Here is a 27,500-nt window from a genome sequence, read left to right on the forward strand (position 1 = left end):
AGTCACTACACCAAGAGACATGTCACCACACCAAGACACATGTCACCACACCAAGAGACATGTCACCACACTACACCAAGAGACATGTCACTACACCAAGACACATGTCACCACACCAAGAGACATGTCACCACACTACACCAAGAGACATGTCACCACACCAAGAGACATGTCACCACACCAAGACACATGTCACCACACCAAGAGACATGTCACCACACCGCACCAAGAGACAAGTCACTACACCAAGAGACATGTCACTACACCAAGAGACATGTCACTACACCAAGAGACATGTCACCATGTTTCTTGGTGTGGGTGAATATCATTTACCCCAACAGTGTGTAAGTTACTGTGTGTGTCTATCATCCCACCAGCTCACAGCCACAATGCCTGCCTCTTACCTCAGGCTTCACTGCCAGGGAATGCAATGAGTGGGAAGACAGCACAAACACACACACACACATTCCTCTAGTGGGATGAAATGACACGCACGAACAGACACACACACAGAGAGTCACACACGCATGCACACACACGTCCATGCACACACACACGCGCGCACGGACACACACGCACATTCCTAGTGGGATGAAATGACATGCACGAACACACACACACCCACAGAAAGACACACACGCATGCACACACACGTCCATGCACACACACTCACACACACAAGCACATTCCTAGTGGGATGGAATGATATAAAGGAACAGTTCTTTAGAATAGAAAGGAGAGAAGAACCTCGGTCGGGAGGGAGGGAATCAGGAGTCCAGAGGGGTTGGGTGTGTGTGTGTGTGTGTGTGTGTGTGTGTGTGTGTGTGTGTGTGTGTGTGTGTGTGTGTGTGTGTGTGTGTGTGTGTGTGTGTGTGTGTGTGTGTGTGTGTGTGTGTGTGTGTGTGTGTGTGTGTGTGTGTGTGCGTGCGTGCGTGCGTGCGTGCGTGCGTGCGTGTGTGTGTGTGTGCTGTTATCACCGTGACAACCCCTGCCCAGCGGCAGTGCTAGGGTCCAGAGAATGCCCACTGAATGGGTCCTGTGTCTGCTGAGTTGGGAGGCTGGTACCAAGCACTGGGGACCAACCAACAGACAAAGGTTGTGATTTAGCCTTTAGGCCAGGGGATAGTGATGGTGATGGGGGAGTAGGAGGCTGTGTACGGCTGGACTGTCACTGTGACACTCCTGGAACGCTGGAGCAGAGGACTGGCATTATGGTTTACAATACAGGGAGGGGACTGAGTCAGGGAGAGGGAGGGAGGGCGGGAGGGAGGGGGGGGGGGTGATGGAGGGGGAGATGGAGAAAGAGAGATACAGAGAGGGAGAGAATACAGGGAGTGGTCTGTCAGAGAGAGGGAGGGTAGAGAGAGAGAGAGAGAGGGGCTAGAGAGAGAGAGGCAGAGGGTGGCAGTGGTATGGGTTATAAGACAGGGATGAGTCTGTGTGTAATAGAAAGGGGGAAGAGAGAGGGAGGGTAGAGAGAAAGAGGCAGAGGGTGGTAGTGGTATGGGTTATAAGACAGGGATGTGTCTGTGTGTAATAGTAAGGGGAAAGAGAGAGAGAGGTAGGGTAGAGAGAGAGATAGTATAAAGTATTGATGTCACATGCACGACAAGTACAGTGAAATGTCTTTCTATCAAACTCAAAACCCAACAATGCACTAATCAATAACAATGTAAAACTAGAGAAAAACACATGCATGAGATACAGGGTGGTGTCATGGCACCAGGACCAACGTAGGAGGGGATGGGTGGGAGAGACGGACAGAGGGGTGGGGGATAGGGTGATGGACAGGAGTGGGAGTGGTGGGTGGGTGGGGTGTCTATGACAGAGACCTTTCTCTCTGCATTTCATAGAGCTCTCTCTGTGTGTGTGTGTGTGTGTGTGTGTGTGTGTGTGTGTGTGTGTGTGTGTGTGTGTGTGTGTGTGTGTGTGTGTGTGTGTGTGTGTGTGTGTGTGTGTGTGTGTGTGTGTGTTATGCTTCTGCCAGTCTCAGTGACACACAGACATAAGGCTATTATAGTGTGTCTCTTATGTCACTGCTGCTCCTGAGGTCTTCAGGGAGAACAGTGCGCTGGCATGTCAGTCAGTCAGTCAGTCAGTCGGGCGACACACTATGGACATGCCTGGCAGTCGGAGTCGGTTGGACACACACAGACAGAGCAATGCGTGACCAGTGTACAGTGTATGCCAGCACACACCCAGTACGCTGTCTGGGTTTGGGAAAGGGAGAGAGATTGGAAGATTAGAAGAGGCAGTTGGTTGGACACACGGACAGAGAGAGAGAGAGTCATGCCTGACCAGAACACATGGCGTTGCTGGCCACGGCGCTCAGAGAAGCAGAAGGAGAACATGTCCTCGCAGAAAGACTCACAGAAAAACAGTAGAGCCTCACCAGACAACATCGGGACAGCAGAGGGACTGCTCTTCTGTCTTCTATGTTCCACATACAGAGAAGGACCTTGCTGGTTGAGATTCCTGCTATGCTGCCTCAGACAGAGCTGAGACCCAGTCTATAGAGGAGACAGAGCTGAGACTCAGTCTATAAAGGAGACAGAGCTGAGACTCAGTCTATAGAGGAGAAAGAGCTGAGACACAGTCTATAGAGGAGACAGAGCTGAGACCCAGTCTATAGAGGAGACAGAGCTGGGACTCAGTCTATAGAGGAGACAGAGCTGAGACCCAGTCTATAGAGGAGACAGAGCTGGGACTCAGTCTATAGAGGAGACAGAGCTGAGACCCAGTCTATAGAGGAGACAGAGCTGAGACCCAGTCTATAGAGAAGACAGAGCTGAGACCCAGTCTATAGAGGAGACAGTACAGACTGTGCGACAGTTGGGAGGAAGGTTCATGGACGGGGTTCTGGAACATGTTTAGTTTTGGAACAGTGTGAGGACGATGCATTGTGATGAGAGAGAGAGAGAGAGAGAGAGAGAGAGAGAGAGAGAGAGAGAGAGAGAAGGAGCAGGCAGCTTGTTCAGCTGTGTGAGGGCTCGTAGGGTTAAACCCTGTGGAGGGTTGGCTGACGTGGCCGCGGCAGTCATGGGTTCTTCTCTTCTTTCTCACACACACACCGGGACTGGGGCCATGGACTCTCACACACACCGGGACTGGGGCCATGGACTCTCACACACACCGGGACTGGGGCCATGGACTCTCACACACACCGGGACTGGGGCCATGGACTCTCACACACACTTGCTGTGGCTGGTCTCTCATCACTTCTGTGGACGGGGAGAGGTTTTCTCCACACACTGTCTGGGGACTGGACCCATTCACCGCACACACACCAGCACCGTAAACACACACACACGGTGCTCTACCTCAGGGTGGATGGCTGGCCGCTCCGCCACTCCAGCTACTTTATCTTCATCACCCCCTTCACCATCATCATCTCTAAATTATGAGGATTCGTCAAGGTACTTGTTTTTAGTAATATGATGCTCTACTCTGTAGGAGTTGACAGATAGACAGACTCTGGGGTTATTTAGGAGGAGTTGAACCATGGCTCGATTCCCAAATGGCTCCCTATTTCCTACTTAGTGCACTACTTTTGACCAGAGTCCCATGAGCCCTGGTCAAAATCTGTGCACTATATAGAGAATAGGGTGCCCGTTGGGACTAAGACCATGTTAGCTGACAGCATAGTGCCTTCAGAGGAGTTTCTGTCTCTTCAGTTTGTTTGAGGAGCATTATGACTTTGTTTTCTCTGGTCGACTTTTAGAAGTAACATTTTACTTCCCTAGGAGATATCTCTTTATTATTACTGAGAGTAAGTGCTTTTAACTCTCTCCCTCTCTCTCTCCCTCTCTCTGTTGTTCTGCCTGTGGCACTGCAGTTGTCTTCTGTTTTCATCTCTGTATTCACATTGTATTACTTATGCATTTCTCTTTTAATCTCATTCTGATATTGTGATGTGTGGTAACAACCCAGACTTTACTGTCTATCTTTATTACTGCCCCTCTCTCCCTGTCTTCCTCTCTCCCTTTCTTCGTCTCCCTCTGTCCCTGTCTCCCTTTCTTCCTCTCTCCCTGTCTCCCTCTCCCTGTCTCCCTATCTTACTCATCCTCTCTCCCTCCCTCTCCCTCACTTCATCTCTCCCTCTCTCCCACTCTCCTTCTCTCCATCTCTTCCTCTCTTCTTCTCTCCATCTCTCCCTCTCTTCCTCTCCTTCTCTCCCTCTCTTACTTCATCCTCTCTTCATTCTAACATTCTAGAAGTCTAACAATTGCAATGTGTCTAACTCTCCCTCTCCCCCGTCTCTCTGCAGTCCAGCTGTTGAAATCGTCAGAGTTGGGTCGCCACAGTCTACTCTATGTGAAGGAGATAGGACATGGTTGGTTTGGCAAGGTGAGCTGCACCCCAGATTATTTTCTTAGCACATACTAACGACACAGAAACCACTCCTCCCAAAGTCTGTAGCTGGGTTCTGATTCGCTACCTTTGTTCCTGAATTATGCACAAGCTCACTTCCCCTCATGGATGTACAGTAAAGGCATTGTTTAAACATGGACCAGCTAGAGGGAGGTTTCACCATGTATTATACCAGTCCATTCCTGTATTGTTTAAACATGGACCAGCTAGAGGGAGGTTTCACCATGTATTATACCAGTCCATTCCTGTGTTGTTTAAACATGGACCAGTTACAGTCCATTCCTGTATTGTTTAAACATGGACCAGTTACAGTCCATTCCTGTATTGTTTAAACATGGACCAGTTACAGTCCATTCCTGTATTGTTTAAACATGGACCAGCTAGAGGGAGGTTTCACCATGTATTATACCAGGCCATTCCTGTGTTGTTTAAACATGGACCAGCTACTGTAAGTCGATCTGGATAAGAGCGTCTGCTAAATTACAAAAAATGGCAATGTAAAATGTTCTGAGGGTGAGTGAGAGAATGAGTGTACACTTTAGAGAGAATAAGGGTAAAGATTGGGACAAAACAGCAGCCTGTGTCTTTCCCTATATCCTCTCTCTTCCTGCTTTCCTCCATGTTACTGTCAACATCCCAAATTGCACCATATTCCCTATATTGTGCACTACTTTGGGCCAAAGCCTTATGGGCCCTGGTCAAACGTAGTGCACTATATAGGGGATAGGGTGCCATTGGAGACACACTACTGTGTGCTGTGAGGTAGTGTGTGTGGAATGTGTGTGTAATGTGGTGTTGATCTTTTTAGGGCCACAAGCTGACCTACAGCCTTGTCTGTCTGAGAGCTGGGACTATCTACATGTCACACTGAATTCCATTCCATCTGCATTGCTTCCAAAGCTTTTTAGTTAGTGCTGAACTGTATGTTTTGCTCTTCTCTCTGTCTCTCTCTGTCTCTCCCTCTGTCTCTCCCTGTCTCTCCCTCTGTCTCTACCTCTGTCTCTCTCTGTCTCTCCCTCCGTCTCTACCTCTGTCTCTCTCTGTCTCTACCTCTGTCTCTCCCTGTCTCTCCCTCTGTCTCCCCCTCTGTCTCTCCCTCTGTCTCTCCCTCTGTCTCTCCGTCTGTCTCCCTCTGTCTCTCCCTGACTCTCTGTCTTTCTCTCTGTCTTTCTCTCTGTCTCTCCCTCTGTCTTTCTCTCTGTCTCTCTCTGTCTCTCCCTCTGTCTCTCTCTGTCTCTCTCTGTCTCTCCCTGTCTCTCCCTGTCTCTCTGTCTCTCTCTCTGTCTTTCTCTGTCTCTCCGTTGCCCCCTGTCTTTACCATGTTAACTACTGTAAATGTTTTTGTGTGTGTGTGCGTGTGTGTGTGTGTGTGTGTGTGTGTGTGTGTGTGTGTGTGTGTGTGTGTGCGTGTGTGTGTGTGTGTGTGTGTGTGTGTGTGTGTGTGTGTGTGTGTGTGTGTGTGTGTGTGTGTGTGTGTGTCTGTCTGTGTCTCTGTGGGTCCTGTATAGGTTCTCTTGGGGGAGGTGAATGCAGGTCTCAGCACCACCCAGGTGGTGGTCAAGGAGCTGAAGGCCAGTGCCAGTGTCCAGGACCAGATGCACTTCCTGGAAGAGGCACAGCCATACCGGTCAGAACTACAACAATATGGATCTCATACCCTGTATACCCCACCCTTTGCATCCAGTACAATTCATTAATTAATTAATCAATCAATTGGTGAATGAATGAATGCCTATACATGGTTATCCTGCTACCTCTTTCCATGTGTTCTGACTGTATGTTCACTATAAACTATGACAGTAAACGTGACTGTTGAACTATGACCCATCTCCTCTACCTCCCCCTTCCCCCAGTGCCCTCCAGAACCCAGCCCTCCTGCAGTGCCTGGCACAGTGCTCAGAGGTTACACCCTATCTACTGGTCATGGAGTTCTGTCCTCTGGTGAGAGAAACCACCCCTAGCCCCCTAACCCCTAACCCCTATCTCAGAGGTCACAACCACCTTCTTCTATATGGAGTTCTCTGGTGAGATGGATACTTGCTCCCCCTGTTGGTGGAATACAGTACTGTTACAGCCAGGGACAATCTGCTCTCTACCCTTTCCACTGGGTTTGCAGAAGGGTCTGAGCTTCCACCATATTGATTTCACCCTTACGGATCAGAGCTTCCACCATATTGCTAACACCTTACAGATCAGAGTTTCCACCATACTGCTAACACCTTACAGATCAGAGTTTCCACCATACTGCTAACACCTTACAGATCAGAGCTTCCACCATACTGCTAACACCTTACAGATCAGATTTTCCACCATACTGCTAACACCTTACAGATCAGAGCTTCCACCATACTGCTAACACCTTACAGATCAGAGTTTCCACCATACTGCTAACAGACATAGAAGGAGAAGTGGATGAGAGCAAGTTGTGACGGGTTATTGTACAGACATACATTACAAACATAGGTTTGTGTCCCAAATGGCATCCTATATTCATATCTACTGCACTACTTTTGACCATATTCCCTATATAGTGCACTAGGGAATATGGTGATATAGAGTGCCAAATCGTTTTATGACATCACTTCCTGTCCTGGTCATCAGGGCGACCTGAAGAGTTACCTGCGCAGCTGTCGGGCGGCTGACTCCGTGACCCCTGATCCCCTGACCCTCCAGCGAATGGCGTGCGAGATCGCCTCGGGCCTGCTGCAGCTGCACAAGCACAACTTCATTCACAGGTGGGTTAGTGGACACCTTCACAAACACAACTTAATTCACAGGTGGGTTAGTGGACACCTGCACAAACACAACTTCACTCACAGGTGGGTTAGTGGACACCTGCACAAACACAACTTCATTCACAGGTGGGTTAGTGGACACCTTCACAAACACAACTTCATTCACAGGTGGGTTAGTGGACACCTGCACAAACACAACTTCACTCACAGGTGGGTTAGTAGACACCTTCACAAACACAACTTCACTAACAGGTGGGTTAGTGGACACCTTCACAAACACAACTTCATTCACAGGTGGGTTAGTGGACACCTGCACAAACACAACTTCACTCACAGGTGGGTTAGTAGACACCTTCACAAACACAACTTCACTCACAGGTGGGTTAGTGGACACCTGCACAAACACAACTTCATTCACAGGTGGGTTAGTAGACACCTTCACAAACACAACTTCATTCACAGGTAGGTTAGTGGACACCTGCACAAACACAACTTCATTCACAGGTGGGTTAGTGGACACCTTCACAAACACAACTTCACTAACAGGTGGGTTAGTGGACACCTTCACAAACACAACTTCATTCACAGGTGGGTTAGTGGACACCTGCACAAACACAACTTCACTCACAGGTGGGTTAGTAGACACCTTCACAAACACAACTTCACTCACAGGTGGGTTAGTGGACACCTTCACAAACACAACTTCACTAACAGGTGGGTTAGTAGACACCTGCACAAATACAACTTCACTCACAGGTGGGTTGGTGGACACCTGCACAAACACAACTTCACTAACAGGTGGGTTAGTGGACACCTTCACAAACACAACTTCATTCACAGGTGGGTTAGTGGACACCTTCACAAACACAACTTCACTCACAAGTGGGTTAGTGGACACCTTCACAAACACAACTTCACTCACAGGTGGGTTAGTGGACACCTTCACAAACACAACTTCATTCACAGGTGGGTTAGTGGACACCTTCACAAACACAACTTCACTCACAGGTGGGTTAGTAGACACCTTCACAAACACAACTTCATTCACAGTTGGGTTAGTAGACACCTGCACAAACACAACTTCATTCACAGGTGGGTTAGTGGACACCTTCACAAACACAACTTCACTCACAGGTGGGTTAGTAGACACCTGCACAAACACAACTTCATTCACAGTTGGGTTAGTAGACACCTGCACAAACACAACTTCACTCACAGGTGGGTTAGTAGACACCTGCACAAACACAACTTCACTCACAGGTGGGTTAGTAGACACCTGCACAAACACAACTTCATTCACAGTTGGGTTAGTAGACACCTGCACAAACACAACTTCACTCACAGGTGGGTTAGTAGACACCTGCACAAACACAACTTCATTCACAGGTGGGTTAGTAGACACCTGCACAAACACAACTTCATTCACAGTTGGGTTAGTAGACACCTGCACAAACACAACTTCACTCACAGGTGGGTTAGTAGACACCTGCACAAACACAACTTCATTCACAGGTGGGTTAGTAGACGCCTGCACAAACACAACTTCATTCACAGGTGGGTTAGTGGACACCTGCACAAACACAACTTCACTAACAGGTGGGTTAGTGGACACCTTCACAAACACAACTTCATTCACAGGTGGGTTAGTGGACACCTTCACAAACACAACTTCATTCACAGGTGGGTTAGTGGACACCTTCACAAACACAACTTCATTCACAGGTGGGTTAGTGGACACCTGCACAAACACAACTTCACTAACAGGTGGGTTAGTGGACACCTTCACAAACACAACTTCATTCACAGGTGGGTTAGTGGACACCTTCACAAACACAACTTCATTCACAGGTGGGTTAGTGGACACCTGCACAAACACAACTTCATTCACAGGTGGGTTAGTGGACACCTGCACAAACACAACTTCATTCACAGGTGGGTTAGTGGACACCTTCACAAACACAACTTCATTCACAGGTGGGTTAGTGGACACCTTCACAAACACAACTTCACTCACAGGTGGGTTAGTGGACACCTTCACAAACACAACTTCACTCACAGGTGGGTTAGTGGACACCTGCACAAACACAACTTCATTCACAGGTGGGTTAGTAGACACCTTCACAAACACAACTTCACTCACAGGTGGGTTAGTGGACACCTGCACAAACACAACTTCACTCACAGGTGGGTTAGTAGACACCTTCACAAACACAACTTCATTCACAGGTAGGTTAGTGGACACCTGCACAAACACAACTTCATTCACAGGTGGGTTAGTGGACACCTTCACAAACACAACTTCACTAACAGGTGGGTTAGTGGACACCTTCACAAACACAACTTCATTCACAGGTGGGTTAGTGGACACCTGCACAAACACAACTTCACTCACAGGTGGGTTAGTAGACACCTTCACAAACACAACTTCACTCACAGGTGGGTTAGTGGACACCTTCACAAACACAACTTCACTAACAGGTGGGTTAGTAGACACCTGCACAAATACAACTTCACTCACAGGTGGGTTGGTGGACACCTGCACAAACACAACTTCACTAACAGGTGGGTTAGTGGACACCTTCACAAACACAACTTCATTCACAGGTGGGTTAGTGGACACCTTCACAAACACAACTTCATTCACAGGTGGGTTAGTGGACACCTTCACAAACACAACTTCACTCACAGGTGGGTTAGTAGACACCTTCACAAACACAACTTCATTCACAGTTGGGTTAGTAGACACCTGCACAAACACAACTTCATTCACAGGTGGGTTAGTGGACACCTTCACAAACACAACTTCACTCACAGGTGGGTTAGTAGACACCTGCACAAACACAACTTCATTCACAGTTGGGTTAGTAGACACCTGCACAAACACAACTTCACTCACAGGTGGGTTAGTAGACACCTTCACAAACACAACTTCATTCACAGGTGGGTTAGTGGACACCTGCACAAACACAACTTCATTCACAGGTGGGTTAGTAGACACCTGCACAAACACAACTTCATTCACAGGTGGGTTAGTAGACACCTGCACAAACACAACTTCATTCACAGGTGGGTTAGTAGACACCTGCACAAACACAACTTCATTCACAGGTGGGTTAGTAGACACCTTCACAAACACAACTTCACTCACAGGTGGGTTAGTGGACACCTTCACAAACACAACTTCACTCACAGGTGGGTTAGTAGACACCTGCACAAGCACAACTTCATTCACAGGTGGGTTAGTGGACACCTGCACAAACACAACTTCATTCACAGGTGGGTTAGTAGACACCTGCACAAACACAACTTCACTCACAGGTGGGTTAGTAGACACCTTCACAAACACAACTTCATTCACAGGTGGGTTAGTGGACACCTGCACAAACACAACTTCATTCACAGGTGGGTTAGTAGACACCTGCACAAACACAACTTCATTCACAGGTGGGTTAGTAGACACCTGCACAAACACAACTTCATTCACAGGTGGGTTAGTAGACACCTGCACAAACACAACTTCATTCACAGGTGGGTTAGTAGACACCTTCACAAACACAACTTCACTCACAGGTGGGTTAGTGGACACCTTCACAAACACAACTTCACTCACAGGTGGGTTAGTAGACACCTGCACAAACACAACTTCATTCACAGGTGGGTTAGTAGACACCTGCACAAACACAACTTCATTCACAGGTGGGTTAGTGGACACCTGCACAAACACAACTTCATTCACAGGTGGGTTAGTAGACACCTGCACAAACACAACTTCATTCACAGGTGGGTTAGTAGACACCTGCACAAACACAACTTCATTCACAGGTGGGTTAGTGGACACCTGCACAAACACAACTTCATTCACAGGTGGGTTAGTAGACACCTGCACAAACACAACTTCATTCACAGGTGGGTTAGTAGACACCTGCACAAACACAACTTCATTCACAGGTGGGTTAGTAGACACCTGCACAAACACAACTTCATTCACAGGTGGGTTAGTAGACACCTTCACAAACACAACTTCATTCACAGGTGGGTTAGTGGACACCTTCACAAACACAACTTCACTCACAGGTGGGTTAGTGGACACCTTCACAAACACAACTTCACTCACAGGTGGGTTAGTAGACACCTGCACAAACACAACTTCATTCACAGGTGGGTTAGTAGACACCTGCACAAACACAACTTAATTCACAGGTGGGTTAGTGGACACCTGCACAAACACAACTTCATTCACAGGTGGGTTAGTAGACACCTGCACAAACACAACTTCATTCACAGGTGGGTTAGTAGACACCTGCACAAACACAACTTCATTCACAGGTGGGTTAGTGGACACCTGCACAAACACAACTTCATTCACAGGTGGGTTAGTGGACACCTGCACAAACACAACTTCACTAACAGGTGGGTTAGTGGACACCTTCACAAACACAACTTCATTCACAGGTGGGTTAGTGGACACCTTCACAAACACAACTTCATTCACAGGTGGGTTAGTGGACACCTTCACAAACACAACTTCATTCACAGGTGGGTTAGTGGACACCTGCACAAACACAACTTCACTAACAGGTGGGTTAGTGGACACCTTCACAAACACAACTTCATTCACAGGTGGGTTAGTGGACACCTTCACAAACACAACTTCATTCACAGGTGGGTTAGTGGACACCTGCACAAACACAACTTCATTCACAGGTGGGTTAGTGGACACCTGCACAAACACAACTTCATTCACAGGTGGGTTAGTGGACACCTGCACAAACACAACTTCATTCACAGGTGGGTTAGTGGACACCTTCACAAACACAACTTCATTCACAGGTGGGTTAGTGGACACCTTCACAAACACAACTTCACTCACAGGTGGGTTAGTGGACACCTTCACAAACACAACTTCACTCACAGGTGGGTTAGTGGACACCTGCACAAACACAACTTCATTCACAGGTGGGTTAGTGGACACCTTCACAAACACAACTTCACTCACAGGTGGGTTAGTAGACACCTGCACAAATACAACTTCACTCACAGGTGGGTTAGTGGACACCTTCACAAACACAACTTCACTCACAGGTGGGTTAGTAGACACCTGCACAAATACAACTTCACTCACAGGTGGGTTAGTGGACACCTGCACAAACACAACTTCATTCACAGGTGGGTTAGTGGACACCTTCACAAACACAACTTCACTCACAGGTGGGTTAGTAGACACCTGCACAAATACAACTTCACTCACAGGTGGGTTAGTGGACACCTTCACAAACACAACTTCACTCACAGGTGGGTTAGTGGACACCTTCACAAACACAACTTCACTCACAGGTGGGTTAGTGGACACCTGCACAAACACAACTTCACTCACAGGTGGGTTAGTAGACACCTGCACAAGCACAACTTCATTCACAGGTGGGTTAGTAGACACCTGCACAAACACAACTTCACTCACAGGTGGGTTAGTGGACACCTTCACAAACACAACTTCACTCACAGGTGGGTTAGTGGACACCTGCACAAACACAACTTCACTCACAGGTGGGTTAGTAGACACCTGCACAAACACAACTTCATTCACAGGTAGGTTAGTGGACACCTGCACAAACACAACTTCATTCACAGGTAGGTTAGTGGACACCTGCACAAACACAACTTCCTTCACAGGTGGGTTAGTGGACACCTGCACAAACACAACTTCACTCACAGGTGGGTTAGTGGACACCTGCACAAGCACAACTTCATTCACAGGTGGGTTAGTAGACACCTGCACAAACACAACTTCATTCACAGGTGGGTTAGTGGACACCTGCACAAACACAACTTCATTCACAGGTGGGTTAGTAGACACCTGCACAAACACAACTTCATTCACAGGTGGGTTAGTAGACACCTGCACAAACACAACTTCATTCACAGGTGGGTTAGTAGACACCTGCACAAACACAACTTCACTCACAGGTGGGTTAGTGGACACCTTAACAAACACAACTTCACTCACAGGTGGGTTAGTGGACACCTTCACAAACACAACTTCATTCACAGGTGGGTTAGTGGACACCTTCACAAACACAACTTCATTCACAGGTGGGTTAGTGGACACCTGCACAAACACAACTTCACTCACAGGTGGGTTAGTGGACACCTTCACAAACACAACTTCATTCACAGGTGGGTTAGTGGACACCTTCACAAACACAACTTCATTCACAGGTGGGTTAGTGGACACCTGCACAAACACAACTTCACTCACAGGTGGGTTAGTGGACACCTTCACAAACACAACTTCATTCACAGGTGGGTTAGTGGACACCTGCACAAACACAACTTCACTCACAGGTGGGTTAGTAGACACCTTCACAAACACAACTTCATTCACAGGTGGGTTAGTGGACACCTGCACAAACACAACTTCACTCACAGGTGGGTTAGTAGACACCTTCACAAACACAACTTCCTTACGATCTCGAGTCCTAATGAAAGTCCTAGAACATATCAATCATTCCAGAGCAATATGTTTCTGATATGTTGCAGTGAAGAGTAAGGATATATATACTGTATGTATGGTAACATACATGTTGTAGGGAAGAGTAATGATATATATACTGTATGTATGGTAACATGTTGTAGTGAAGAGTAAGGATATATATACTGTATGTATGGTAACATACATGTTGTAGTGAAGAGTAATGATATATATACTGTATGTACGGTAACATACATGTTGTAGTGAAGAGTAATGATATATATACTGTATGTACGGTAACATACATGTTGTAGTGAAGAGTAAGGATATATATACTGTATGTATGGTAACATACATGTTGTAGTGAAGAGTAATGATATATATACTGTATGTACGGTAACATACATGTTGTAGGGAAGAGTAATGATATATATACTGTATGTATGGTAACATACATGTTGTAGTGAAGAGTAATGATATATATACTGTATGTATGGTAACATACATGTTGTAGTGAAGAGTAATGATATATATACTGTATGTATGGTAACATACATGTTGTAGTGAAGAGTAATGATATATATACTGTATGTATGGTAACATACATGTTGTAGGGAAGAGTAATGATATATATACTGTATGTATGGTAACATACATGTTATAGTGAAGAGTAAGGATATATATACTGTATGTATGGTAACATACATGTTGTAGTGAAGAGTAAGGATATATATACTGTATGTATGGTAACATACATGTTGTAGTGAAGAGTAAGGATATATATACTGTATGTATGGTAACATACATGTTGTAGTGCAGAGTAATGATATATATACTGTATGTATGGTAACATACATGTTGTAGTGAAGAGTAAGGATATATATACTGTATGTATGGTAACATACATGTTGTAGTGAAGAGTAAGGATATATATACTGTATGTATGGTAACATACATGTTGTAGTGCAGAGTAATGATATATATACTGTATGTATGGTAACATACATGTTGTAGTGAAGAGTAATGATATATATACTGTATGTATGGTAACATACATGTTATAGTGAAGAGTAAGGATATATATACTGTATGTACGGTAACATACATGTTGTAGGGAAGAGTAATGATATATATACTGTATGTATGGTAACATACATGTTGTAGTGAAGAGTAAGGATATATATACTGTATGTATGGTAACATACATGTTGTAGGGAAGAGTAATGATATATATACTGTATGTATGGTAACATACATGTTGTAGTGAAGAGTAAGGATATATATACTGTATGTATGGTAACATACATGTTGTAGTGAAGAGTAATGATATATATACTGTATGTATGGTAACATACATGTTGTAGTGAAGAGTAAGGATATATATACTGTATGTATGGTAACATACATGTTGTAGGGAAGAGTAATGATATATACACTGTATGTATGGTAACATACATGTTGTAGTGAAGAGTAATGATATATATACTGTATGTATGGTAACATACATGTTGTAGTGAAGAGTAATGATATATATACTGTATGTATGGTAACATACATGTTGTAGTGAAGAGTAAGGATATATATACTGTATGTATGGTAACATACATGTTGTAGTGAAGAGTAATGATATATATACTGTATGTATGGTAACATACATGTTGTAGGGAAGAGTAATGATATATATACTGTATGTATGGTAACATACATGTTATAGTGAAGAGTAAGGATATATATACTGTATGTACGGTAACATACATGTTGTAGTGAAGAGTAATGATATATATACTGTCTGTATGGTAACATACATGTTGTAGGGAAGAGTAATGATATAAGAGTAATGATATATATACTGTATGTATGGTAACATACATGTTGTAGGGAAGAGTAAGGATATATATACTGTATGTACGGTAACATACATGTTGTAGGGAAGAGTAATGATATATATACTGTATTTACGGTAACATACATGTTGTAGGGAAGAGTAATGATATATATACTGTATTTACAGTAACATACATGTTGTAGGGAAGAGCAACGATATAGACACTGTATTTACGGTAACATACATGTTGTAGGGAAGAGTAATGATATAAGAGTAATGATATATATACTGTATGTATGGTAACATACATGTTGTAGTGAAGAGTAAGGATATATATACTGTATGTACGGTAACATACATGTTGTAGGGAAGAGCAACGATATATATACTGTATGTATGGTAACATACATGTTGTAGTGAAGAGTAATGATATATACACTGTATGTATGGTAACATACATGTTGTAGTGAAGAGTAAGGATATATATACTGTATGTATGGTAACATACATGTTGTAGTGAAGAGTAATGATATATATACTGTATGTATGGTAACATACATGTTGTAGGGAAGAGTAAGGATATATATACTGTATGTATGGTAACATACATGTTGTAGGGAAGAGTAATGATATATATACTGTATGTATGGTAACATACATGTTGTAGGGAAGAGTAATGATATATATACTGTATGTATGGTAACATACATGTTGTAGGGAAGAGTAAGGATATATATACTGTCTGTATGGTAACATACATGTTGTAGTGAAGAGTAATGATATATATACTGTATGTATGGTAACATACATGTTGTAGGGAAGAGTAAGGATATATATACTGTATGTATGGTAACATACATGTTGTAGTGAAGAGTAATGATATATATACTGTATGTATGGTAACATACATGTTGTAGGGAAGAGTAAGGATATATATACTGTATGTATGGTAACATACATGTTGTAGGGAAGAGTAAGGATATATATACTGTATGTACGGTAACATACATGTTGTAGGGAAGAGTAATGATATATATACTGTATGTATGGTAACATACATGTTGTAGTGAAGAGTAAGGATATATATACTGTATGTACGGTAACATACATGTTGTAGTGAAGAGTAAGGATATATATACTGTATGTATGGTAACATACATGTTGTAGTGAAGAGTAATGATATATATACTGTATGTATGGTAACATACATGTTGTAGGGACATAAAACCGATAGAGGGAACTGAATCCAGATGATCTGGAGGATGTTGAAGGGTCTGGTCTCACTCTGACACATCCCACCCTAGATACAACTGGGACTGTGCAGCTGGTCTGTCTCCAAATTAACATGATATTGAGGATATTATGTACAATCTGTTCCTAATTACCTTACCTGTTTAAATAAATGTTAAATAAAAATATGGACATATGTAAGGATATGACTGCAGCTGTGTTGCTCTGGCTCCCCCTGCTGGTCTGTCCCGGTAACAACATCCTGGTGCTGCCTGAGTGACTCTCACCAACTCCAGCATCAGTGATTTTGTTGCCGGGGGGAACCCCTCTCTCCTTGTTACCATGGTAGCAGCCAATCATGTGCTGAGGAGCTGATGATAGGTAGAGTTAAGATCAACAAAATCTCGATGCCTGTGTAGTATAGCTACAGAGAAATCCACGTAGCTACTTGTGCAGTCATACCAGTGAATTACACCCGTACTTTATGCTATTGAGCGGTAAATGTTGTGAAGCATCATGTTTTCCTGTGGTACAATACATTCAATAGCAATGATTGAATGGTTTATTGTGATACGATATTACTGCAGTCAGAGTATTACATATGGTTTAGTCTGGTCTGGTGACTGGGTGGCAGGTAACCTAGCAGTTAAGAGCGTTGGGCCAGTAACTGAAAGGTTTGCTGGTTTGAATCTCTGAGCAGACGAGGTGAAAAATCTGACAATGTGCCCTTGAGCAAGGTACTAAATGCTGCTGTAAGTCTCTCTGGATAACAGCGTCTGCTAAATGGCTATAATGTAACAATGTGATGAACTGTTCCTCCCTCTCCTCTTTACAGTGACCTGGCCTTAAGGAACTGCCTTCTGACCTCGGAGAGGACAGTAAAGATAGGAGACTATGGCCTCTCACACAGCAGATACAAGGTGAGACTACAGTATTAACCAGTCTTTGTGAGTCTACAGTAATAACCAGTCTTGATGAGTCTACAGTAATAAACCAGTCTTGGTGAGTCTACAGTAATAAACCAGTCTTGATGAGTCTACAGTAATAAACCAGTCTTTATGAGTCTACAGTAATAAACCAGTCATGATGAGTCTACAGTAATAAACCAGTCTTGATGAGTCTACAGTAATAAACCAGTCTTGGTGAGTCTACAGTAATAAACCAGTCTTGGTGAGTCTACAGTAATTAACCAGTCTTGGTGAGTCTACAGTAATTAACCAGTCTTGATGAGTCTACAGTAATAAACCAGTCTTGATGAGTCTACAGTAATAAACCAGTCTTGATGAGTCTACAGTAATAAACCAGTCTTGATGAGTCTACAGTAATAAACCAGTCTTGATGAGTCTACAGTAATAAACCAGTCTTGATGAGTCTACAGTAATAAACCAGTCTTGGTGAGTCTACAGTAATTAACCAGTATTGGTGAATCTACAGTAATAAACCAGTCTTGGTGAATATACAGTAATTAACCAGTCTTGGTGAATCTACAGTAATAAACCAGTCTTGGTGAGTCTACAGTAATTAACCAGTCTTGATGAGTCTACAGTAATAAACCAGTCTTGATGAGTCTACAGTAATTAACCAGTCTTGATGAGTCTACAGTAATAAACCAGTCTTGATGAGTCTACAGTAATAAACCAGTCTTGATGAGTCTACAGTAATTAACCAGTCTTGATGAGTCTACAGTAATAAACCAGTCTTGATGAGTCTACAGTAATAAACCAGTCTTGATGAGTCTACAGTAATAAACCAGTCTTGATGAGTCTGCAGTAATTAACCAGTCTTGATGAGTCTACAGTAATAAACCAGTCTTGATGAGTCTACAGTAATTAACCAGTCTTGGTGAGTCTACAGTAATTAACCAGTCTTGATGAGTCTACAGTAATAAACCAGTATTGATGAGTCTACAGTAATTAACCAGTCTTGATGAGTCTACAGTAATAAACCAGTCTTGATGAGTCTACAGTAATAAACCAGTCTTGATGAGTCTACAGTAATTAACCAGTCTTGATGAGTCTACAGTAATAAACCAGTCTTGATGAGTCTACAGTAATAAACCAGTCTTGATGAGTCTACAGTAATAAACCAGTCTTGATGAGTCTGCAGTAATTAACCAGTCTTGATGAGTCTACAGTAATAAACCAGTCTTGATGAGTCTACAGTAATAAACCAGTCTTGGTGAATCTGCAGTAATAAACCAGTCTTGGTGAATCTACAGTAATAAACCAGTCTTGGTGAATCTACAGTAATAAACCAGTCTTGGTTATATTGTATTATGTATTTTTCTACATACTGAATAGGGGGTGGGACAGAAGAATAGTTTCCATTGTAACAGACAGACGATAAAGTAGTATTTCCATCTAATGATTCTGCTCTATTCTACTCTGTAGGATGACTACTTTGTGACTCCAGACCAGATCTGGGTGCCGCTGCGTTGGATCGCCCCAGAGCTCATAGACGAGGTGCATGGTAACCTACTAGTGGTGGACCAGACTAAGGACAGCAACGTATGGTGAGCAGGGGGGAGGTGTCAGGGGTTCAAGGGTGTAGGAATGAATGGTGTCAGCACCATACACTATGGTTGACTCAGCCCCTAAGGTCAACGATACAGCTCTTCAACCTAACCTAGCCTGATCCCAGATTTGACTTATGGTGTTATTGATACAACTCTTCAACCACAGCTAGCCTGGTCCCAGATTTGACTTATGGTGTTATTGATACAACTCTTCAACCAAACCTAGCCTGGTCCCAGATCAGTTTGTGCTGTTTCCAACTCCATAGCTCATTGTCAATCCAGATGTGACATGACAATGAGTGACGAGCAGTTGTCATGACAGCACAAACACACTGGGACTAAATAAAGGCTAATTAAAACCTACTACATCTGCTCAAACCTGTATTGAATAGAGCTCAGTGTTTTCCCTGCCGAAGAGAAACCCTGGGATCTGGTGTCCAGAGCTTTTCCTAGTCAGGCCACATGGTCACCTATGAAGTTCCTCATCGGAAGACGTTACTTTGTGGGTTTGTCTCTGTTCCAGGTCTCTGGGAGTGACTATCTGAAGACGTTACTTCATGGGTTTGTCTCCGTTCTAGGTCTCTGGGAGTGACTATCTGAAGACGTTACTTCATGGTTTGTCTCTGTTCTAGGTCTCTGGGAGTGACTATCTGAAGACGTTTCTTCATGGGTTTGTCTCTGTTCTAGGTCTCTGGGAGTGACTATCTGAAGACGTTACTTTGTGGGTTTGTCTCTGTTCCAGGTCTCTGGGAGTGACTATCTGAAGACGTTACTTCATGGGTTTGTCTCCGTTCTAGGTCTCTGGGAGTGACTATCTGAAGACGTTACTTCATGGTTTGTCTCTGTTCTAGGTCTCTGGGAGTGACTATCTGAAGACGTTACTTCATGGGTTTGTCTCTGTTCTAGGTCTCTGGGAGTGACTATCTGAAGACGTTACTTCATGGTTTGTCTCTGTTCCAGGTCTCTGGGAGTGACTATCTGAAGACGTTACTTCATGGGTTTGTCTCTGTTCTAGGTCTCTGGGAGTGACTATCTGAAGACGTCACTTCATGGGTTTGTCTCTGTTCTAGGTCTCTGGGAGCGACTATCTGAAGACGTTACTTCATGGGTTTGTCTCTGTTCCAGGTCTCTGGGAGTGACTATCTGAAGACGTCACTTCATGGGTTTGTCTCCGTTCTAGGTCTCTGGGAGTGACTATCTGAAGACGTTACTTCATGGGTTTGTCTCCGTTCTAGGTCTCTGGGAGTGACTATCTGAAGACGTCACTTCATGGGTTTGTCTCCGTTCTAGGTCTCTGGGAGTGACTATCTGAAGACGTCACTTCATGGGTTTGTCTCCGTTCTAGGTCTCTGGGAGTGACTATCTGGGAGTTGTTTGAGTTGGGGAACCAGCCGTACAGACACTACACTGACAGACAGGTCCTGACCTACGCTGTGAAGGAACAGCAGCTCAAACTAACCAGGCCCCGGCTCAAAGTACCCCTGGCTGAGCGCTGGTGAGTACACACACACAAACACACACACAGATACACACACACACAAACACACACGCGCATGCACACATACACACACAAATGCATAAATGCACTAATGCGCACTCGGGCGCCTACGCAGGATACACCACAATCCTTTGGTCTGTAACCAATCATTAGTACTCCCTATCCTCATATCAACCAATCAATGCCTTTTATACTGGCGCACGAACCAACCATTAGTCTTCTTCTCCTGACATGGGTTGTAATCAATACCTTATTAACCTGGCTATGAGCCTCTCATTTGGTCAGCACCATATAATACATATTTCTGGCATCTCACACATACAGTACACAACACCTACAGTGGGGAGAACAAGTATTTGATACACTGCCGATTTTGCAGGTTTTCCTACTTACAAAGCATGTAGAGGTCTGTTATCATAGGTATACTTCAACTGTGAGAGATGGAATCTAAAACAAAAATCCAGAAAATCACATTGTGTGATTTTTAAGTAATTAATTTGCATTTTATTGCATGACATACGTATTTGATACATCAGAAAAGCAGAACTTAATATTTGGTACAGAAACCTTTGTTTGCAATAACAGAGATCATATGTTTCCTGTAGTTCTTGACCAGGTTTGCACACACTGCAGCAGGGATTTTGGCCCACTCCTCCATACAGACCTTCTCCAGATCCTTCATGTTTTGGGGCTGTCGCTGGGCAATACGGACTTTCAGCTCCCGCCAAAGATTTTCTATTGGGTTCAGGTCTGGAGACTGGCCAGGCCACTCCAGGACCTTGAGATGCTTCTTACGGAGCCACTCCTTAGTTGCCCTGGCTGTGTGTTTCGGGTCGTTGTCATGCTGGAAGATTCAGCCACGACCCATCTTCAATGCTCTTACTGAGGGAAGGAGGTTGTTGGCCAAGATCTCGCGAGACATGGCCCCATCCATCCTCCCCTCAATACGGTGCAGTAGTCTTGTCCCCTTTGCAGAAAAGCATCCCCAAATAATGATGTTTCCTCCTCCATGCTTCATGGTTGGGATGGTGTTCTTGGGGTTGTACTCATCCTTCTTCTTCCCCCAAACACGGCGAGTGGAGTTTAGACCAAAAAGCTCTATTTTTGTCTCATCAGACCACATGACCTTCTCCCATTCCTCCTCTGGATCATCCAGATGGTCATTGGCAAACTTCAGACGGGCCTGGACATGCGCTGGCTTGAGCACGGGGACCTTGCGTGCGATGCAGGATTTTAATCTATGACGGCGTAGTGTGTTACTAATGGTTTTCTTTGAGACTGTGGTCCCAGCTCTCTTCAGGTCATTGACCAGGTCCTGCTGTGTAGTTCTGGGCTGATCCCTCACCTTCCTCATGATCATTGATGCCCCACGAGGTGAGATCTTGCATGGAGCACCAGACTGAGGGTGATTGACCGTCATCTTGAACTTCTTCCGTTTTCGAATAATTGCGCCAACAGTTGTTGCCTTCTCACCAAGCTGCTTGCCTATTGTCCTGTTGCCCATCCCAGCCTTGTGCAGGTCTATAATTTTATCCCTGATGTCCTTACACAGCTCCCTGGTATTGGCCATTGTGGAGAGGTTGGATTCTGTTTGATTGAGTGTGTGGACAGGTGTCTTTTATACAGGTAACGAGTTCAAACAGGTGCAGTTAATACAGGTAATGAGTGGAGAACAGGAGGGCTTCTTAAAGAAAAATTAACAGGTCTGTGAGAGCCGGAATTCTTACTGGTTGGTAGGTGATCAAATACTTATGTCATGCAATAAAATGCAAATGAATGACTTAAAAATCATACAATGTGACTTTCTGGATTTTTGTTTTAGATTCCGTCTCTCACAGTTGAAGTGTACCTATGTAAAAAATTACAGACCTCTACATGCTTTGTAAGTAGGAAAACCTGCAAAATCGTCAGTGTATCAAATACTTGTTCTCCCCACTGTATGTATTCATCCTTCTCTGGATGTCTGGCAATTAGTGTTCCTTTTATCAAGCATGTTACTCATTTAAACAACCTGCGGATTTAACGCTGACACACACAGACACATACCTTCCTATATGCTGACCAATCTTTCCAATCACAGTTTCTGTATCTGGCTTGTATATATTCTCGTCAGATTGTAAGACTGGCGGCCAGAAACAGCTGACGAAGGACTTCCTCATCATATTGCTGTTTTCTAAATCAATTGCATGGTAGCTGCCTCATTTCAGTGTGATACAGCAATTTTTCATAATAAATGGACTATTGATGAACCTCCAGAATTACAGAGTAACACTTCTTCATCCCTTCCCCAACCCTCTGCTCTCACTTCCTTCCTTCCTCCCTCCCTCCCTCCCTCCCTCCCTCTGTCGCTCCCTCCCTCCCTCCGCTATCGCTCCCTCTGTCTCTCTATCTACCTCCCTCCCTCTGTCTGTCTGTCGCTCCCTCCGCCTGTCTCTCCCTCTCCCTGTCTGTCTGTCCCTCCCTCTGTCTGTCGCTCCCTCCCCCCTCTTTCTCTCTCTCCCCCTCTCTCTCTGTTGCTCCCTCCCTCCCTCCCTCTCTCTGTCTGTCGCTCCCTCCCACTCTCCCTCTCTCTCTCTCCCTCTGTCTGTTGCTCCCTCCCTCCGCTGACGCTCCCTCTGTCTCTATCTGCCTCCCTCCCTACCTTTGCCTGTTGCTCCCTTCCTCTGTCTGTCTCCCCCTCCCTCTGGCCCTCCCTTTCTCTCTCTTTCTCTCCCTCCTCCCCTCCTTCTCTGTCACTCCCCCCCTCCTCCCTCCCTCCCTCCCTCCCGCTCTGTCGCTCCCACCTCCTCACCCTCTCTCTCCCCACATCCCTCCCTCTCTCTGTCCCCCCCACCCCAGGTATGAAGTGATGCAGTTCTGCTGGCTGCAGCCAGAGCAGAGACCCAACAGTGAGGAGGTACACCTCCTCCTCACCTACCTGTGTGCCAAGGGGGCCAGTGGAGTCCAGGAGGACTTTGAACAGCGCTGGAACTCCCTGAGACCCAACCTGACTGGCAGCACCACCCACAGCCACACCGCCCCAGCCCCTCCACCACTAGCCCAGACTACTGTCCCTGCCCCATCATCTATCCCTGGGGACGTGGAGTTGGAGCCGGCCTCCACCTCCCGCAACTCCTTCCCCCTCCTAGAACACTTCTCCCAAGACAGCTTCCACTCAGACAGCGGTGACGACATCCTGACCGTGACAGAGACCAGCTATGGTGGGCTCAACTTTGAGTACAAGTGGGAGCAGGCGAGAGCCGAGCAGCCATACTGTTCCTCATCCACCAGCGGGCCTCTGGGCCAGGGCAACCCTCACTACCAGGACGTATACTACCCCGTCGGGAACACCTCCACCTCGGGCAGCTGTAAAGGGGACGGAGGGGGTGGAGGGCTTGTTCTGGGGGTCTCCCCATCCTACTACGAGTCCGACCACTCCGGATCGGGGTCAGGGTCGGGGGTAGGGGTGGTGCCGGTGTTGAGCGCTCACAGCCCTTCGGTCGGCAGTGAGTACTACATCCGTATTGAGGAGCCGGTGGAGTGTAATATCAACCTGGATGATAGTGTGGTTGACTACAGCCCTGGGTTGGAGGCTGAGGATGGCAGCCTCTCCTCAGGGAGCAGAACCCCACAGCCCCAGTCCCAGTCCCAGTCCCAGTCCCAGTCCCAGTCCCAGTCCCAGCCCAGTGCCTACTGGTCAGCAGCAGCAGGCGACAGCAGTGGGGGTAAACACAGTACCCATGACTCTGACAATAGCCCGGCCTTGTCCCTGACCATGGAGCCTCTCATGAGACAGACAGCCAGCTCAGCCAGTCCCGTGGAGCTGGGGCGGTCCCACCAGTACTTCTCACCCAATCAGAGACAGGCTTTCTACTGTGAACAGTCGCCCATTCGAGAGACGTGTTGCCAATCACCAGAGGACACGCCCATAATGTCCCAGCTGAACCTGCATCATCCAATGGGGAGGCTGGAAACCCCTCTGGGGGTGGGGTCCTCCCACTCCCAGTGCCTGAGTAGCCCTAGTCTGGGACACTGTGACCCCTACCTCGAGGCTAGCCAAGGCTTCTCCACCACATCCAGGAGGACGGTTAGTGAAGGCTACTATGACATGATGGGTCCCCTCAGAAAGACTCTACCCATGGCTAACCATATTAGCATCGACGTGGAGACAGGGGACGGGGGACTTTTGGTGGGGGGCAGGAGGAGAGGAGAAAGTGACACTGGGGACATCGACGATGGTGATCTCTTCTCTGAGAGAGAAGCCACCAACTGGACCTCCAACCACTCGGCCAATAACAACAGCATGACTTTTGACCTTAGGCAGACGGGCCAATCACAGGACAGCTATCTGGACCTCCATTACACCAACACCACGACACACTCCTCTACTGTAACAGGCTCGTGTAACAGTAGCAACATGTGCCAGCAGCACAGCTCCAGAGCATTCAGCTATATGGAGGCCACAGGGAGAGAGAGCGCTGTCTGCTCTTCCTCTAGCAGACCCAGTGAGGGTAGTAGTGCTACTACATATGGTCACCTGTGTCACGGAGCTAGAGATAAACCTGTGTGTCTCTCAGACCACTCTACCCTAGATCATCTCAGAGGTGTTGCTGTTGACTCTCTCTCCAGCTCTTCTGTTGCTGTCAAGTGTGTTAACCTCAAAGGTGGTGTAAAGGACGGCGTCCCCACCACCAAAACTACAACTACGGTGTCTGTAGAGGGTCACAGTAAAAACCCATCTCTGATTACAGGAGAGAGGCAATTCTCCCATCCCAAGATGATCCCAGGACCAGGCTGTATCCAATCTCCGTCCACATACATGGAGCTTGACACTCGCACAGGCCTCAGCACTAAGGCAGTCCTGACAGAGAAGCAGGGGGGTAATGTCTGGGAGATACCTTCACATGTTAAAGACAGAGGTCCAGTGGAGGTGATGTCTGGTGGTGTGGGGGAGAGGAGGCTGGGGATGGGGTTGGCCCACCCTGAAGGGGTACTGCTGGAGCCGGTCGGGTCCTTGTTTGAGGCTAGCAGAGGGCTGGACAGTGGGTTGGAGATGGCCGGTCATTCCAGCATCAGCCTAGTGGACATCAGCAACTGTAGCTACGACGATGAGGACGATGACATAACGGATATCACTTCTGGAATTTTGGCCGACTACTCCCTGGACTATGCTGACGAGGTCGGAGACGATCTAAGCCCCGCCCACCACCCCCACGGACGCTCCCTGCAGAACCCGGTGGGAACCCCTGACTCCATGGACACCCTGGACATGCTGTCGCTGTCATTGTCGGTTACCAACGCCAGCCCCTGTGAGGCCTTCAGCCTTGATGACGTCTTTCTCCATCCCTCCTCCTCCTTCTCCTCCTCTTTCACCTCCTCATCTCTCCTCCCCAAGTCCCTGGACAGTGGCTACGACACAGAGAACAATGAAAGCCCAGAGTTCATCCTAAAGGAGGGAGGTGGGAATGGGGACTTCCTATTGGACTGCGAAGGAAACCAGCAACAACACCCAGTCCTCGGTGGGAGCCACCTGGCCCGCGGTGGGGTTAGCCTGGGGCCGAGGTCAGACCAGATGGTCCTTCAGCAGGTGGACCTGGGTGATGGGGTTGGGGTCACTCTGTGTACCTCTTCCTCCTCTGGCTGCACTGAGATGCAGCTAAAGGGACTAAGTGATAAGAATCCGTTCGTGGACTCTGCCTACTTCTCTGACTACGACGCGGAGAACGAGAGGAGTCCCCAGGATGAAGGGAGTAACTTCTTCTCCAGTCCAGGAGATAAGAAGGACTTTGTGGGGCACACAGCCTCGAAACAGAGGAGGTTGGCGAGGAGAGATGAACTCCAACCACAGATTGAGAGAGAGGACGGTTACCGTGACCTGACAGACCTGACAGGAAACACAAATACAAATGGAGTGGTGGTGTTTGACACTACCACAGGTTCCTCTCCCTCCTCGGCCCCCGGCCCGCGCCTCTCCATGCTGGCCCCCTTCCCCCCTCAGATGGGGGGCTGTCTGGCCAAAGAGTCCGCCCCTGACGATGCTGTAGGCCTGGAGTCTGAGCACAGCAGCGAGGAGCCGGCATCTGGGTGCAGCTCCACCATGGTGTCTGAGGGTTCCTCCACAGTGCAGGAGGCTTCAGCCAGACACCCTGACCAGGAGAACCATCACAGGGCCTCAGAGGATGACTACTCCCCCATCCAGTCCCTGGGATCTGACTCTACCATAGACTACAGAGAGGAGGTGATGAAAGAGAAGGAGGAGGACGGGGAGGGAGAGCAGGGATCGACTGAGGAGGACATGCCAGAGTTTAATCAGGTCGACGAGGATGGAGAGAATGGAGAGAGAGGAGGAGAAGAAGAGGAGGAGTATGAGGAGTTAGAGGAGGAGAACGAAGAGGAGGAGGAGAAGGCTGGCTACAGCAGACACCAGAACGGTCCTGTTGGCCTCCTCACCTCATCTCCATCGCTCCTCTCCTGCTCCCCCTCACTCCAGGAGCTGTGTCGGGAGGTGGAGAGGCGAGCTCCTCTAACCGAGGGGGAGGAGTCAGACGACAGTGAGTCAGAGGAGGAGCTGCGGAGCTACAACCTGCAGGAGGAGCTGAGCGAGGAGGACAGTGAGGGAGAGGTTGGTTATATATGGGTTATATTCACGTTCCCCATTTTCCTACATGATGTTATTCTATTTTAAACCTGAGATCCGCAATAGGAGCAGCAGCGCCACTGGTCACTGGTCACTGGTCACTGGCCACTGGTCACTGGTCACTGGTCACCCCTTATCATTTTAGCTCAGAGGAAATGAGCATCCAGCGTGGTGGTAAAACAGAATGGTAGTATATACTCTGCTGTTCTATCTGGCATGCAATGATGTGCAATGATGTCAG

The 27,500-nt window shown here is 46.5% G+C and overlaps 1 protein-coding gene across 2 annotated transcripts in view; it reads left to right on the top strand.

Annotated features, from left to right (window-relative positions):
- Positions 1-27,500, top strand: part of LOC110485323 (serine/threonine-protein kinase LMTK1) — an 84,494-nt gene that overhangs the window by 45,422 nt on the left and 11,572 nt on the right. The window contains exons 1-9 of one of the 2 annotated variants that reach the window (XM_090197529.1): positions 1,845-3,416; positions 4,268-4,347; positions 5,880-5,998; positions 6,225-6,312; positions 6,973-7,106; positions 17,466-17,550; positions 19,021-19,142; positions 20,491-20,640; positions 23,482-27,244. In XM_090197529.1, the coding sequence (XP_090053655.1) occupies positions 3,401-3,416; positions 4,268-4,347; positions 5,880-5,998; positions 6,225-6,312; positions 6,973-7,106; positions 17,466-17,550; positions 19,021-19,142; positions 20,491-20,640; positions 23,482-27,244 (4,557 nt within the window). In that variant the 5' untranslated portion in view covers positions 1,845-3,400. Of the gene's footprint in view, positions 1-1,844; positions 3,417-4,267; positions 4,348-5,879; positions 5,999-6,224; positions 6,313-6,972; positions 7,107-17,465; positions 17,551-19,020; positions 19,143-20,490; positions 20,641-23,481; positions 27,245-27,500 lie in introns of those variants that run through there. The other variant, XM_090197528.1, reaches the window with a different exon arrangement.

This window comes from Oncorhynchus mykiss, chromosome 13, assembly GCF_057628025.1.
Source record: "Oncorhynchus mykiss isolate SJ-2025 chromosome 13, ASM5762802v1, whole genome shotgun sequence".
Taxonomy (NCBI): domain Eukaryota; kingdom Metazoa; phylum Chordata; class Actinopteri; order Salmoniformes; family Salmonidae; genus Oncorhynchus; species Oncorhynchus mykiss.